The following is a 14,302-nucleotide window of genomic DNA, read 5'->3' on the forward strand; positions in this document are numbered from 1 at the left end:
GATGATCAGGCCCTTGCTGTTCAGCTTGATCTGCAAGAGGACATGACGTGACATCACAATACAATGGACAGATATGAACCGTCCACACATTGGCGGTGACACCGGGGCCCACGCCTCTGTGCCGCTGTCAACACTCACACAGCCCTGCCGCCATCCCACCGCGCGCCCCGGACGCTCATTATTACCCAGCATTCCGTCACCCTCACTTCCTCCTCTGAAACATGCGGGCTTGATCCACTGGGCTGAATGCGCTGACTGTGTCTCCGCGCGTATATGTGGACACACAGAGGTTGTCCTTCCTTAATTTATACGTGCGTTCAGTATTTCAACGTGTGCTTTTCAATGCGTTGTTACACCAAAATTGACGGTATGTGGTTCTCCTAAAGACGAAGCAAACACATATTTTGCAATATCATAAGGATCATCAGTTCAAACAGTTGCAGACATAAACACACGGTTGACTTCACACCCACTCTGTGTTCCTTCTCATGGTTTCTTCCTTGCTGATTAAGGAAGTTTTGTCTGGCCCTTTGGGGGGCTAGGGCTAGGGGGGTCGTAAATATAAGGCCTGTTAAGCCCTTTGAGACTGTAACTGGGTTTAAGGGCTATACAAATACAATTGAATGGAACTTCACCATTTAGTTTGTTTATACTGAACTGATCTTCCCTTTCTTACTTAGAGAAACGCAAGCCTGCACATCTAATCAAAGCATTAGCAGTCTGAGCATCAGTTGCAGCACGTATGTGTGGCTACATGATTGCACTATCTTCACTTTCAGATTTTCAACTCCTATTAAGAGCAGCGCTGGACCACAGGATAAGAATATTAATGGTGTTTATTTATTTGTAATAATTTGTACTTAAATTGACATCAAAGCATCCTCATGGATTTCCCTGAGGCTGTCGTTGAGTCACAACTGCAATAGACCAACCTCAGATTCAGAATCACAGGAATCTGAAGGTACTTTGGGCTAAAACGGACTGGAGAGTTGTATGTGTTTGTGTGTGGGTATGTGTGTGTTTGTGTGTGTTTTTAAATGTGTGTGTGGGTGTGTTTTTGCATTTGTGTGATTTTGTGTGTCAGACTTACGGATGAACCGTAGTTGATGGCCAGTGTCTTCAGAGCCCAGGGGAGGCCGAGCCCGACCAGAATGTCAAACACATTACTGCCGATGGAGTTGGACACGGCCATGTCTCCCATACCTGGACCCAGAGAGAGCGCCAGGTACAGAGGGAGAGAGAGAGAGAGAGAGAGAGAGAGAGAGAGAGAGAGAGAGAGAGAGAGAGATATGTACACAGAAAGACAGAGCGATAGAGAGAAACACAGAGAGAGGGAGAGAGAGAGAGACCATGTCAGACACCAAGGAAAACCGACAGTCTTGAGAGAAGTGTGAGGCAGCAAGAGGGACAAGAGAGAGGAGGGGACTGAACGGCCGACCAGGTAAACAAGGAGACAGATGTACACTAGGAAGAACACAAAAATACCCAAAACAACTCCAGAATGAAAGCGGAGTTGACTAGTTAATAGGATGGAGGCAGCGGATCAGAGTGAAAGTGACAGCAACAGGAGTGAGAGGAAGCGTTAGGGAGAGTAGGGAGGAGGCGGTCCAATTGTCATGAAAAATGAAAGCAAAAAAAATAAATACATGCTCGTTGGAGTCTGTCCAGAGCCCACCTAGACAGACAGCTAGACAGACAGAGAACCACTTAAGACACTTCGGACAGACAGCCAGTCAACCACTGAGACAGACAGCCAGACATACAGATAGGCTGACAGACAGACAGTCAACCACTGGGACAGACAGAAAGACAGTCAACCACTGAGACAGACAGACAGACAGACAGACAGACAGACAGACAGACAGACAGACAGACAGACAGACAGACAGACAGACAGACAGACAGACAGACAGACAGACAGACAGACAGACAGACAGACAGACAGACAGACAGACAGACAGACAGACAGACAGACAGACAGACAGACAGACAGTCAACCACTGGGACAGACAGAGAGACAACCACTGAGATAGAAAGACAGCCAGCCAGACAGTCAACCACTGAGGCAGACAGACAGATAAACAGACAACCACTTAGTCAGACAGCCAGAAAGACAACCACTTAGACAGACAGACAACCAGACAGTGGGACAGCCAGAGAGTCAACCACTTAGACAGACAGACAGCCAGACAGTGAGACAGCCAGACATACAACCACTTAGACGGACAGACAAACAGCGAGACAGCACCATGTTAAATACTTGATGAGGGGATCAAGAATGAAAAGCAGACCAAAACAGCAGATGAAAGGCTGGAGGAAGAGACCTGGTTGGCTCTCTCCATCATTTTTTAGGCGCCCAGCAGAGAGACAGCAGAGGAGGGGGGGGAGGGCTCACACCACAGAGATGACAGGCCTCCTGTCCTCACCCCACCTCCTTTTAGGCTGTTGGGCTGATGCTTTCGTTCCCCTTATTTGGCTTCCATAGAGCTCTTCCGGTGTGGTGTTTGTGGTGTGTCTCTGAATGTGTCTGCGTATCTATATATACAGTATATATACATACCTAGACATATATATATATATATATATATATATATATATATATATATTCTTGTTTATTTAGTTATTAGAGTGTTCATGTTTAGTATATACAAAAACAATTATTCACCTCAAGCTCCGTGAATAGTGGGGAATAATTGTTAAATATACATATGTATATATATATATATGTGTCTCTACATATATATATATATTAGTGCTGTCAGTTTAACAAATTATTAACGGCGTTTACGCAAACCAATTTTAACAGCGTTAATGTTTTTTATCGCGCGATTAACACTCTTTTGGCTTAGCAAACGTTGTAGTTGTTCACCTGCTGTCTAGCAGCAACTAGTCATGTTAGAAAAACGAACACACCATACCGGATCTAGCTACACCGGAAACAAAACAACAAGCACGCCGCACAAACTTGTTGGGGCAAGCAAGGATACGGAGCGGGTGAAAAACTCCTTAAAAGTGTGTGTGTGTTTGTGTGTCACTCTGTTCGAGCCTGCACAAGAGTTCAATGTTGTCATTAGCTGTTACGTCTTTCTGACCAATCGCAGTTCAAGGCCCACCTGGGCTGTACCACTTTGGGAGGGGCCGCTCAGTTACTCCCCTCTAGACAATATCTACTTGGTTGCGACGTTGACAGTTTATGAGTGTTGCGTCTGTTGAGTGAGTGAGAGGTTGCGGGTGCACAGCTCAGGCTGCCGGACGGCGCTGCAAGGAACTCTTACGCTACATGCCCACTGCACCGTCAGTCAACGGACGTGGGAAGGCGTGGCTGACTGATGGGGGAGTAGTCTGTGCAGAGGCATCCGTCAGCCAATCAAATCGCTTCGCCGGGTTCTTCCCGCTTCTTCCTGCTTGTTGCGAGGCAAGATTACCCGATTTCCCGCTTTCCAGTATCGTCAGAGCCCGAGTCGCGTCACGGTGCTTACATTTGCATACGTGATCTGATTGGATGACGGATCCGTCGCTGCCGAAAAAGTTTAACATTTTTCAACTTCTTGACAGAGCCGAAGGCTCCAACGGAACGGACGGATCCACAATGCATTGCGCGTCCGTCCCCATTCAAAGTCAATGGGGATCAGCTAACGGACGGAGGTAGTGGGCACGGGGCGTTATAAACGCAATATTGTTATCCCGCAGTAATCAGCCTGACAGCCCCGAAACGTTAACGGCCCACCGGGAATTCTCCCGACTCTCCCGATTCCCACTCCGCCACCGCGCACGCGTGCGCGTGTGTGTGTATGTGTGTGTGTGTGTGTGTGTGTGTGTGTGTGTGTGTGTGTGTGTGTGTGTGTGTGTGTGTGTAGGCGTTATTCGATAGCCTGGTAATGTGTATTGGCCTACGTATGGTAGGAATATTCATACTGGTTTAAATAATAAACGTTATAGTATTTCCCATCTTTGCTGAGCAAGAGTTTTGTACGAAAGTTCAGTGATTGAAACAAATAAAAGCCTGGGCTATTGAAGTTTTACGGTAGGCCTACCACTGTCAGGCACCTACCTGGTGTCAAGTGGACCGGGTTGATTTCACTGCGGGTCTCTCTTCTTTATAATATATTTTATTACTGTCCTTCTCAACACTCTCTGATCTCACTAAAAGGCTAGCAGCATGAAATCAAGGGATATTTAGAACATAATTTTTTTCACGATTAATCGCGAGTTAACTATTACATTAATGTGATTAATCGCGATTAATTATTTGAATCGCTTGACAGCTCTAATATATATATATATTAGTCTGTGTGCAGCCCTCACCTTGTCTGGCCACTATGAGGCTGGCCATGCAGTCCGGTACACTGGTGCCCGCTGCCAGGAATGTGATGCCCATGATGACGTCAGGGATACCCAGCGTGAAGCCAATCACAGTCACCTGACACAGAACATCGTTATTAGCCAATCAAAGTCACCTGACACAGAACATCATTATTAGCCAATCACAGTCACCTGACAAACCGAACTTTGTATTTGGCCAATCAGAGTCACCTGACAAATACAACATTGTTTCTAACCATCACACTCACCTGACACACAGGACATCGTTATGAGCTTATCACAGTCCCGTCACACAGAACATTGTTTCTAACCAATCACAGTCCCCTAACACACAGGACATCGTTATAGGGCAATCACAGTCACCAGCCATACAGAACAGTGTTAGCAGCCAATCCCAGTCATCAAATGTACAGATCACAGTAACAGTATTAGCAGTGTCTTCCTGTTAAACTGACACAGATTTGACAGCATTATACAGCTAACTCCTAAAGCATTGTTTATCTGAACTTAGGGACATCTACAACAGTTAAAACTATTTACAAAAATAAATAAATCTGATAACATGAACTCCATATCACAATGGCAGTTAGATTTTTCCATGGAATGTGCATCTCTGCACATCAATATATCTCCACGGGGACAGAATTACAGACACAGTGCATTGTGGGTAATGTTATCACTCATCACTTCATGGTTCTGTAAATGTCAACTAGGAAGATCATTTTGTGGATTTTTGTTTAATTTCACGGACCGATTCAACAGCTTAGGACTCATTGATCGTTTTGTGGGGCTTTGCACAACCAGCCTGACACAGGGCTGTGCATCTCCCTGCCTCAGACAGTACACCGCAGGAGAATATAGAGATACACACATACAACCACTGTTATGGTTTTGGTGTGCATCGATTAAGCCCAGATTCAAACAATAAAATAAGATATATCTCAAATAGGGCTTCGGTTAAAATGTTTCTTTATGTTTCTTGGCATGTCAATCGATTGGTTTCTGACATTCTTATACTCCCTCTCTTACTCCCCCCTTTCTCCCTTTCCCCCTCTTCCCCCTCCCCCAACCCTCTCTCACTCCCCCTCCCTCTCCCTTTTTTTTTCTCTCCCCTCTCTTACTCCCTCTCACTCTTCCGTCTCCCCTCCCCTCTCTCACTCACTTTCCCTCTTCCATCTCCCCTCACCCCTCTCTCTCCCCTCCCCTCCCTCACTCACTTTCCCTCTTCCATCTCCCCTCACCCCTCCCTTCTCTTTCCCTCTCTCATTCCATTTCTCTCTTCCATCTCTCTCCTCCCGTCTCTTTCCAATCCCCTCACTCACTCCCTTTCTCTCTCCCCTCCCCCTCCACCCTCTCCCCTCCCCTCTCTCATTCCCTCTCCCCTTCCCTCTCTCCCCCCTTTCCCCTCCCCTCGCTCTGACTCCCCCCCTCTCCCCCAGTGGGGGTGTGTCTCTGCGCTCACCATCCAGACCATGACGTAGGAGTAGCAGGCGATCCAGAGGGTGGAGGCGGTGAAGGACAGCATGAACCAGTTCTCCCAGCGCGGCGTCGAGCAGTTGGGGACCGTGAAGTACAGAATCAGGCACAGGGGCCAGGCCAGCAGCCACTTCACCTTGTTACACACACCGCCTGGACACACACACACACGCACACACACGCACGCACGCACGCACGCACGCACGCACGCACGCACGCACGCACGCACGCACGCACGCACGCACGCACGCACGCACGCACGCACGCACGCACGCACGCACGCACGCACGCACGCACGCACGCACGCACGCACGCACGCACGCACGCACGCACGCACACACACACACACACACACACACACACACACACACACACACACACACACACACACACACACACACACACACACACCCACACCCACACCCACACACACACACACACCCACACACACACACACAAACAAACTTTCTGGTTTCTTTGAATTTACAAAAGTCAAACAGCCAAATGTCATTGCAGAAAAACAACACCCCATCATTTAATTGGACTCCCATTCCTTCTGGTTATAGTAGATAATCATGCTATGAGTGATCTCAGGGGGCCTAAAGTCAGACTCAGATATGAGTCTCCTGGTTAGTTTGTCTTTATTAAAAAGTTTTTTTTTGATAACATGTTTGCACTACACTTGGAATAGAAAAACATGAAGAATAATGACAAACCCCTTTTTTTTAAATAGTAACAATCTCAGAATAAATAACAAAAAAATATTACCTGGACACTGGAAAGGTACGAAGGGCCCCTCTCCATCGGCCTCCACCACCTCCTCCTCGTCGTTCTCGTTGTTCTCATTGTCTTCGTTTTCAGTCTCGTTGCCGGCCTCCTGGTCGTCACGACGACGGCCGGGGCATCTCTCGGCATTGGCTCCGCCCACCCCGTTCTCCTGGCCACGCCTCCCTGCGGCTTTCCCCGCTGCGTCCGTCTCCCCGTTGGTGAAAGTCCGCGTGTTGATGAGCCGTTGCCGCTGGGAGGAGATAAAATTAAAAAAATCAACCCCAACTCTTCGTCAAGTCAGGTCCAATGTATTTCTCTCCTCACGCCCACATTGGGCCTTTAGCCAATCCCTGAGGTGATTTGACGGCCCGATTTGAGTGATGTGCGGACAAGCACAGCAAGGGTAAAGCCAACGTCAGCAAACATACACATACATGGTTATCGGTTGCCAAGCGACCACCAGAATAGCGTCGGTTGCTAGTGCAGATTTCAAGCTAGCGATTTTGTATTATGTGTCAGTGGAAACTCAATTTCAGTGGAAACAGCACATGGGTTTGCTAACGTTGTGTGTTTGTGTTTGTAAAGGAGAGACAGTCTAAGTGTGGAGATGAGAATCATCCAAACAGTATATTTTATTTCCATGCACTGTGTATAACACCAGGGTTCATGCCTTATTTGGTTGTAAATCACATGGTCACAGCCCTTCTGAAACCACAGCTCCACTGTCCTCCCCAGTAAACTGTGCTGCTCCATGTATCAGGACTGACATCCACTGCTCCATACGGGCACACTCGACCTTTGATGTGTAGTGTGGAACAAACTTTGTTGAGATGTGCTACCTCCGTTGAATTCAGATAATACTTGATCAAATGATCTTTCCCGTAAGCTTTCTGCTAATTCTTAAATTCATTGCACTTTCAATTTTTTACTTTGCCTTTATTTTCCCTAACGTTTGTATTTTATTTGATTACTTAATCTTATTGTGCACTTTCTACAATGCATTTTTTTTTTTTCTTTGCCGTTGTTTTCTCTTACCTATCTATTTTCTTTTATTCTTTTATTTTATGACAATGTTTCTATGTGAAGCACTTTGAGTCTATCTCGTGTATGAAAAGTGCTACATAAATAAAGTTGCCTTGCCTTCCCGTGCCTCGCCTTTCTCGTATGTCACTATACGCACCTCCACCGATGCAAAACTATAATCGACTCATCTTGTGTGCAGCTTCCTATAGCTGATCCAGCTGCTATTGTAGAAACCCGCTCCTACCACGCTAGCCATATTTCCCAGCTCCTCCGCACCGCTTTGATTGCGTGCTTTGATCGCGGCCGGGCCCAGCTCGCCAGTCTCTTTGAGGCTAAAAGTGGCGGCTAAATGACTAGGTATGAGCGCGGTGTAGCAGCGTGCGACCGGAGCCCACCTCGGTGATGAGCATGCGGGAGGCCATGGTGAGGCGTGTCCGCGGGGAGAAGTGGCTGGTGATCATGATGCGCATGCCCGCCTCGGAGAAGGACAGCTGGTGGGGGTAGGCGCACAGCAGCTCGTCCACCATCAGCACTGACTGCTTCCTGTGGTGGTTGGCTGTGGGAGGAGGGGGGAGGGCAGGGGGGGGGCAGGCAGGGGCAGGTAGGCAAAGAAACCAGAAAGGTAGGTACACACACGCACATAGACACGCATGAACAAACACACACACACACAGAACATATGGACACAAACATGCAGATACACAAACATAAAGGCAATAATGGACCACAAGGTTATATCTATCCATCTGCCATCTATTTATCTATCCATCCACCCATCCATCAAACAATCTATCTTTAGCTCTCCATCCATCTCTCCCTCTTTCAATCAATCAAACCATCTGTCTATCTCTCTATCTATCTCTCCATTCATCCATCAATCTCCGGCTCTCCATCCACCTCTCACTCTATCCACCTCTCCCTCTCACTCTATCCACCTCTCCCTCTCTCTCTCTCTCTCTCTCTCCACACATCTCTCTCTCTCTCTCTCTCTCTCTCTCTCTCTCTCTCTCTCTCTCTCTCTCCACACATCTCTCTCTCCCTCTCCCTCTCCCTCTCTCTCTCTCTCTCTCTCTCTCTCTCTCTCTCTCTCTCTCTCTCTCTCTCTCTCTCTCTCTCTCTCTCTCTCTCTCTCTCTCTCTCTCTCTCTCTCTCTCTCTCTCTCTCTCTCTCTCTCTCTCTCTCTCTCTCTCTCTCTCCCTCTCCCTCTCTCTCCCTCTCGCTCTCTCTGCCTCTGTGTCTCTCTACCTTTCTTCAGCAGCACGGCGGTGGCGTCACAGCTGTCCTCCAGCTCCGTGTTGCTGGCCGCCCCGTTCCTCAGGTTGGAGCTCTTGTTCCGCCTCTCCAGGAAGCGCACGATGTGGGAGTTCATTCTGCGACACAACCCCCCAGCATCAACACATGTCTACGTTTAGCGCTCACTCTCTTATGTTGCTGTTGCCCGTGACTACCTGAGGAATGTCAGCGGGACTGGTTTAAAAATAATGTAGCTCAAAGTACATGGCCATGTACTTACAAAATATCAAAGTGAGTAAAGTGTCGAGTGTTGAGTGATTAAAGAACTGTGCCTCATCCAGCTTGGCATACTCACTTCATTATCAATATGTAGACGAAATACATCAGAATCAGTGTCAGAGCCTCCCACCTGAAACAGACATGGTCACGTTTCAGCTGCCGTCTTTATAAGCACAGCATTAAGTCAGCGGGAGTGGCTTTCTGTTCCAGGTGGAAAAACAACAATGAAATCAATACAAATACCACGGATTTACTGATAATGACTTACCACACAACCTTTTCATCATATATGAACTGCAGGAAAAAAACAAGAAGGACACGATGGAAATAGTTAACCAACTGATTGAAACAGCTTGCACTGATATTAAGAAACAGATTATGATTCATAGAGAAGATATTTAAAATAAATACAACTTTCTCTTCCTGCACTCGAATCGGTTTATTTTACCGCAATTTATTTGTGGTGTTGCTATGGTTTCATGCTTTCTTTGTAAAACCTCAGCTTTAAGGGCCTTTGTATAAAAGCTGAAGGACTAAATGCAATGATAATGTATCCATTTTTAATCCTTTAACACACTACCAACCCACTCTTGTCGGCCACTAAGTACCAAATATAGTAATCCTATATATGTATGATGCATGAATCGTATTACAATATTAACTAATACATGAAAACCTATTGTGAGTGCGTCAGTGAAATGGTTAGAGCTGCTTACCACGATGAGGGCAGAGATGGAAAGTGTGTAGTACGTAGAGTCTCTGAGTAAAGGCCACCGCGACAGACGCACCACCTGGTAGAGAGACATACAAACAGAGAGCAGATAACGTATGAGAGAGAGAGAGAGAGAGAGAGAGAACAAATATGTCACTGGATGGATTAGAGTCAGAGCAATTCTTTGAAATAAAGAGAGAACAAAATAAGTAAATAAAGAGACAGAATGAAAGAGAATGCGAGAAGGGAGACCAAACAGAGAGAAAGAAAGAAAGCAAGATAGATAAAGAGCAAGAGGACGAGTGAATTATTCCACCCATCTGTGCTGATGAGGGCAACCTATAATTAGGTGTGGAAGAGCAGAGGGTGGACAGACAGAGAGACTGGTGGCCTACCTGTCCAGCGAAGATGCCACACACGCCGATGATGCAGAGGATGTTGAAGACAGCTGAGCCCACGATGGTGCCTACGCCAACGTCCCCCTTGGTGATGAACACCCCTGTACACACAGTGATCCACATCAGATCAAGAGGGAACACCCACAACTGAAATAAGTGGATCACAGGAGTCGGAATTAAGGAGGGGAATTTAAATTGGTTAATCTAAGGAAGCAAATTTAAGGTGGTTAATTTAAGGTGGGTAAATATTTCCGTATTCTACAGAAGAAAAATAATATAGTAACATGGATAATACAGAGGAATATCTATACAAGTTACTTGGCAGAGGTATACAGTGTTAAAGGACTACGGTGAGGCTAGCTATTTGTTGAGGTCATTGTACCGGGACTGCACTCTCCATTGATGCGATTTGGGTAAAGAATGCACAGGATCGCAGCTGATGCTGAATGCCATGATTTTTTCACAAATAACATATTACCATATGAATATATTACGAGTTCTCTCTCTTGTTGGCACATAGTGGAGCCTGACGGTTCGCCTTCAGGCCAAATGCAAGAAGAAGCCATGTTGAGAATCAATTGAGCAGGCCAACCACATTATTAACCCAGTGACCTCAAAGTGTACCCAATCAAAAAAAAAAAAAGCACTAACTGAACTGCTGTCTTAACGAATTTGTGGTTTAACCCATTTTAACTGTTCAATTGACTCATTTGACCTTATCTGTGACGTTAACGTTTTGCTATTGGATTCACATGTTATAGCATAATCTGAGTTATGTTAGAAGAAATTAATATTTGCAGTAATCGCACAAACTCACTTACATTACCACAGAGCCGTCATGTTTCATTTAGCTAACCCCAAAGTACTTTAATGGTGATGTCATGACATAAGGACAGCTGTCCATATTGAGGCTGATATTTTGTGTGAATTTTGAGGATTTTAATATAGTGGTAGGCTTATGAATCTGTGACATAAAGGACAGCTGGTCATGACCGATAACCACTGCTAAGGTTATAGCGTCACTTTAGCCAGATACAGAATACTGAAACCCTCTTTTAATGTTTTATGTTACACAAACACATGGATATGTGATCTATTTTAAGCTATATTTCATTTTTAATCCTTTAAAATAACTAATGGCTTTAGTTTAAGCATAATATGTCTTGGTGGCTAAGGATACTGGTGCGTGACTGTGTGTGTGTGTGTGTGTGTGTGTGTGTGTGTGTGTGTGTGTGTGTGTGTGTGTGTGTGTGTGTGTGTGTGTGTGTGTGTGTGTGTGTGTGTGTGTGTGTGTGTGCTAAAGTGTATTTGTCAACAATATCTATCATATTCAAAGAATGATACGGTAAGACAAGCCAATATCTGTTTTCATACCTGGAAGAAGCAGGTGGATCATGGATATTTATAATCATCTTATCTTTATCCAATTAGTTTTGCTACACTTATCAACTGCAGTTGTATGTGATTGCTTTTTGGTTATTAAATACTATCTCTAAATCTCCATGTCACCTATATCTGATGTGCTTCTGGCTAAGTTGATGAAGTTATTGATGGAATGCATTCCCAAAGCCAATCTATTGATATGTGAACTTAAAGGTCCCATGGCATGAAAATGTCACTTTTTGCCTGCCTATGGTCCCCCAGTAGCTAGAAATGGCGTTAGGTGTAAAACAAGCACTAGGCATCCTGCTCTGCCTTTGAAAAAACATAGCTCAGACGCGCCGATTTGGAATTTTCCCCGTATGATGACATACGGGGAAAATTCCAAATCGGCGCCACATATTACCTCCCCGTTCTCTGCTTTGCCCCTTTAATAGGTCCATGCTTTGCCCACCCAGAGAATTTGGCCCGCCATGAGACAATGAGCTACGACAGTGCGAGCGCCACATGTGTGTGTGTGTGTGAGTACATGCACTTTAACGCAAGTGTTGTACCCTTCTTTGTTTTTTGGATAACCCTTCTGCTATTGGTGTTATGGCGCATAACACGTCGGGTTCTCTGACGTCTCTGGTATTTCCACAACGAGACTCGTATTGGGGGTTATCTCAGCCATAGTTGAGCTGCCCGCTGCCCGCTGCCCGCTGCGGCAGAGGGGCTCCGGCGGGAGACAATCGCGGCCAACAATCCCTTTCTCCTCCATGTGCGGTTCAGTCTACTTCAGATTGATGTGGAAGTGGAAGAACCAGAAACGTCAGAGAACCCGGCCAAGTCGTTTGAGATTCAGAGAGAGATTTGATATAGATCATTTCTATGCATAATATGATATTATTTAGATATTAATTAAGAATTGTTTAGATCATGTTATGAATAATGAGGTATTGGGCAGGATTTGTCTTGTGTCATAATGAAAAATATGATGAACCAATCAGTCCCACTTCCTCTAGTCTGTCAAGTAGATAAGCGTGTTTATTATAATATAACACCAGAAAGGCAGAGAGATAAGAGATTCAATACATTCTCCATCATAATGGCTTCTAAAATAAACTCCTGACTCAAACGCAAGTAGCTATCAGTATCATATGCAGTTTGACTCAAACGCCTATACATAAATTACACTGACAAAGAGGAAAATAAAGTCTGTAAATGTAGTTTGCATTCCCACTGAAGGTCTTTTGGGGTTTTCTCAACTAGGCTAAGCTAGGCAGGACAGCGACCAAAAAGGTACTCGGTTTGATACCCAAACCCGCAGCTTACCTGTACTGCCTTATTTGAGAACACTGTCCCCGTTTAGGTTTTTTGCATAAAGAGTACAAAATATGACCATTCTTGCATAGATTCATGTTATAAGTTATTGGTTAAAAGCCGTTAAACCATATACTGATACACTGAGTTTCACGAAAACTCTCGGTAACAGGGGGTTATTAGATGGAGACTCATCGTTCCCATCAATCATTTTAAGGAGCAATTACTAGATAGCTTGTGGCGAGCCAGAGGATTGCTGGGAATGGTGCACGCACACACGTGTGTTTGTGTGTGTGCGTGTGGTTTGTGTGCATGTATATGTGTGTTTTTGTGTGTTTGTGCGCCTGTGAGCCTGTTTGTTTGTGTGTGTGGGTGTTTGTGCACGCGGGTGTGCGGGTGTGTGTGTGCACGCGTCTGTGTTTGTGTGTGTATGCATGTGTGTGCGCGCCTGTTTGTTCCTCTGTGTGCATGTGTGCATGTGTGTGTATGTGTGTGCGTGTGTCTCACCGATGACAGAGGTGAAGAGTTCAGGAGCTGAACTACCTGCTGCCATGAAGGTCGCTCCGGCCACGTCCTCGCTCAGATTCAGACGCTGAGAGAAGGAGAGAACGAGGGAGGAAAACAGAGAGAATGAGAGAGGTAGATAGAGAGAGATAGAGAGCAAGAAAAATAAAGAAAGGAAGGAAGAAAGAGAGAGATATCCAGAAACAGATCATCAAAAGAAGGGAAGAAGAAAATAAAATGAAGAAAGAGCAAAAATAAAGAAAGAAATGCATTTCAGTGCGGTGAGATGAGAGTCTTTAAGAAACAGTTGTAGTAAAAACGAGGCAGTTGAGTCTCAGTATCACCATGGAGCCCACATGGATCCACCATTTGTCTTGTCCTCACCTCACAGAGCTTCTCCAGGGAGGGCACAAAGTAGTCATCACACACCAAGGCCAGGGCGTAGAACATGTACATAGCCTGCAGGGAGACCAGGCACAATCCTCAGGCGACACGTCACACACACACAGGCTACATGACCAGAGGGGACATCTGGGAATAATATATGCTTTAAAAAACGGTGATTACAAATTTCTCCTCTTTGCTTTGTACAAACATTGGCGTACATCCAGCTTGGTTGCCATGGGTATATACAGTGTGCTCTGATACCTAAATAATGAATGGGCCGAGCGGTTGATACTGTATCCTGCTTTAGTGGTCTCTTGCCCATGGTACAGACTCCACAGAGCTATGTCTTGATCGGAGAAGGGCTCGCAGGGCAGCGATCCTAGGCCCATGTGAGCCCCCTCCACTCATGAATGATGAATCATGTCCAGAGCAGTATCACGGACAGTTCATTATGACACACATGAGACGTGTTCATCCGCTCTGCGGAGGACCGAAGACGATGCTTTTGACGAGAGCC

At 45.7% G+C, this 14,302-nt stretch overlaps 1 protein-coding gene across 1 annotated transcript in view; it reads right to left on the minus strand.

Annotated features, from left to right (window-relative positions):
- The window catches only part of slc24a3 (solute carrier family 24 member 3), a 60,839-nt gene that overhangs the window by 1,123 nt on the left and 45,414 nt on the right, over positions 1-14,302 (minus strand). Inside the window, exons 4-16 of the mRNA XM_056609652.1 lie at positions 13,783-13,857; positions 13,402-13,486; positions 10,210-10,313; positions 9,819-9,893; positions 9,371-9,396; positions 9,179-9,232; positions 8,836-8,960; positions 7,986-8,146; positions 6,568-6,817; positions 5,786-5,952; positions 4,306-4,420; positions 1,091-1,203; positions 1-30 (exon numbers count right to left, since the gene is read on the minus strand). The exon at positions 1-30 is cut by the window's left edge and continues 36 nt beyond it. Coding sequence (XP_056465627.1) covers positions 1-30; positions 1,091-1,203; positions 4,306-4,420; positions 5,786-5,952; positions 6,568-6,817; positions 7,986-8,146; positions 8,836-8,960; positions 9,179-9,232; positions 9,371-9,396; positions 9,819-9,893; positions 10,210-10,313; positions 13,402-13,486; positions 13,783-13,857 — 1,380 coding nt within the window. The remainder of the gene's footprint in view (positions 31-1,090; positions 1,204-4,305; positions 4,421-5,785; positions 5,953-6,567; positions 6,818-7,985; positions 8,147-8,835; positions 8,961-9,178; positions 9,233-9,370; positions 9,397-9,818; positions 9,894-10,209; positions 10,314-13,401; positions 13,487-13,782; positions 13,858-14,302) is intronic.

Source organism: Gadus chalcogrammus, chromosome 15 (assembly GCF_026213295.1).
Source record: "Gadus chalcogrammus isolate NIFS_2021 chromosome 15, NIFS_Gcha_1.0, whole genome shotgun sequence".
In the NCBI taxonomy this organism is placed as follows: Eukaryota; Metazoa; Chordata; class Actinopteri; order Gadiformes; family Gadidae; genus Gadus; species Gadus chalcogrammus.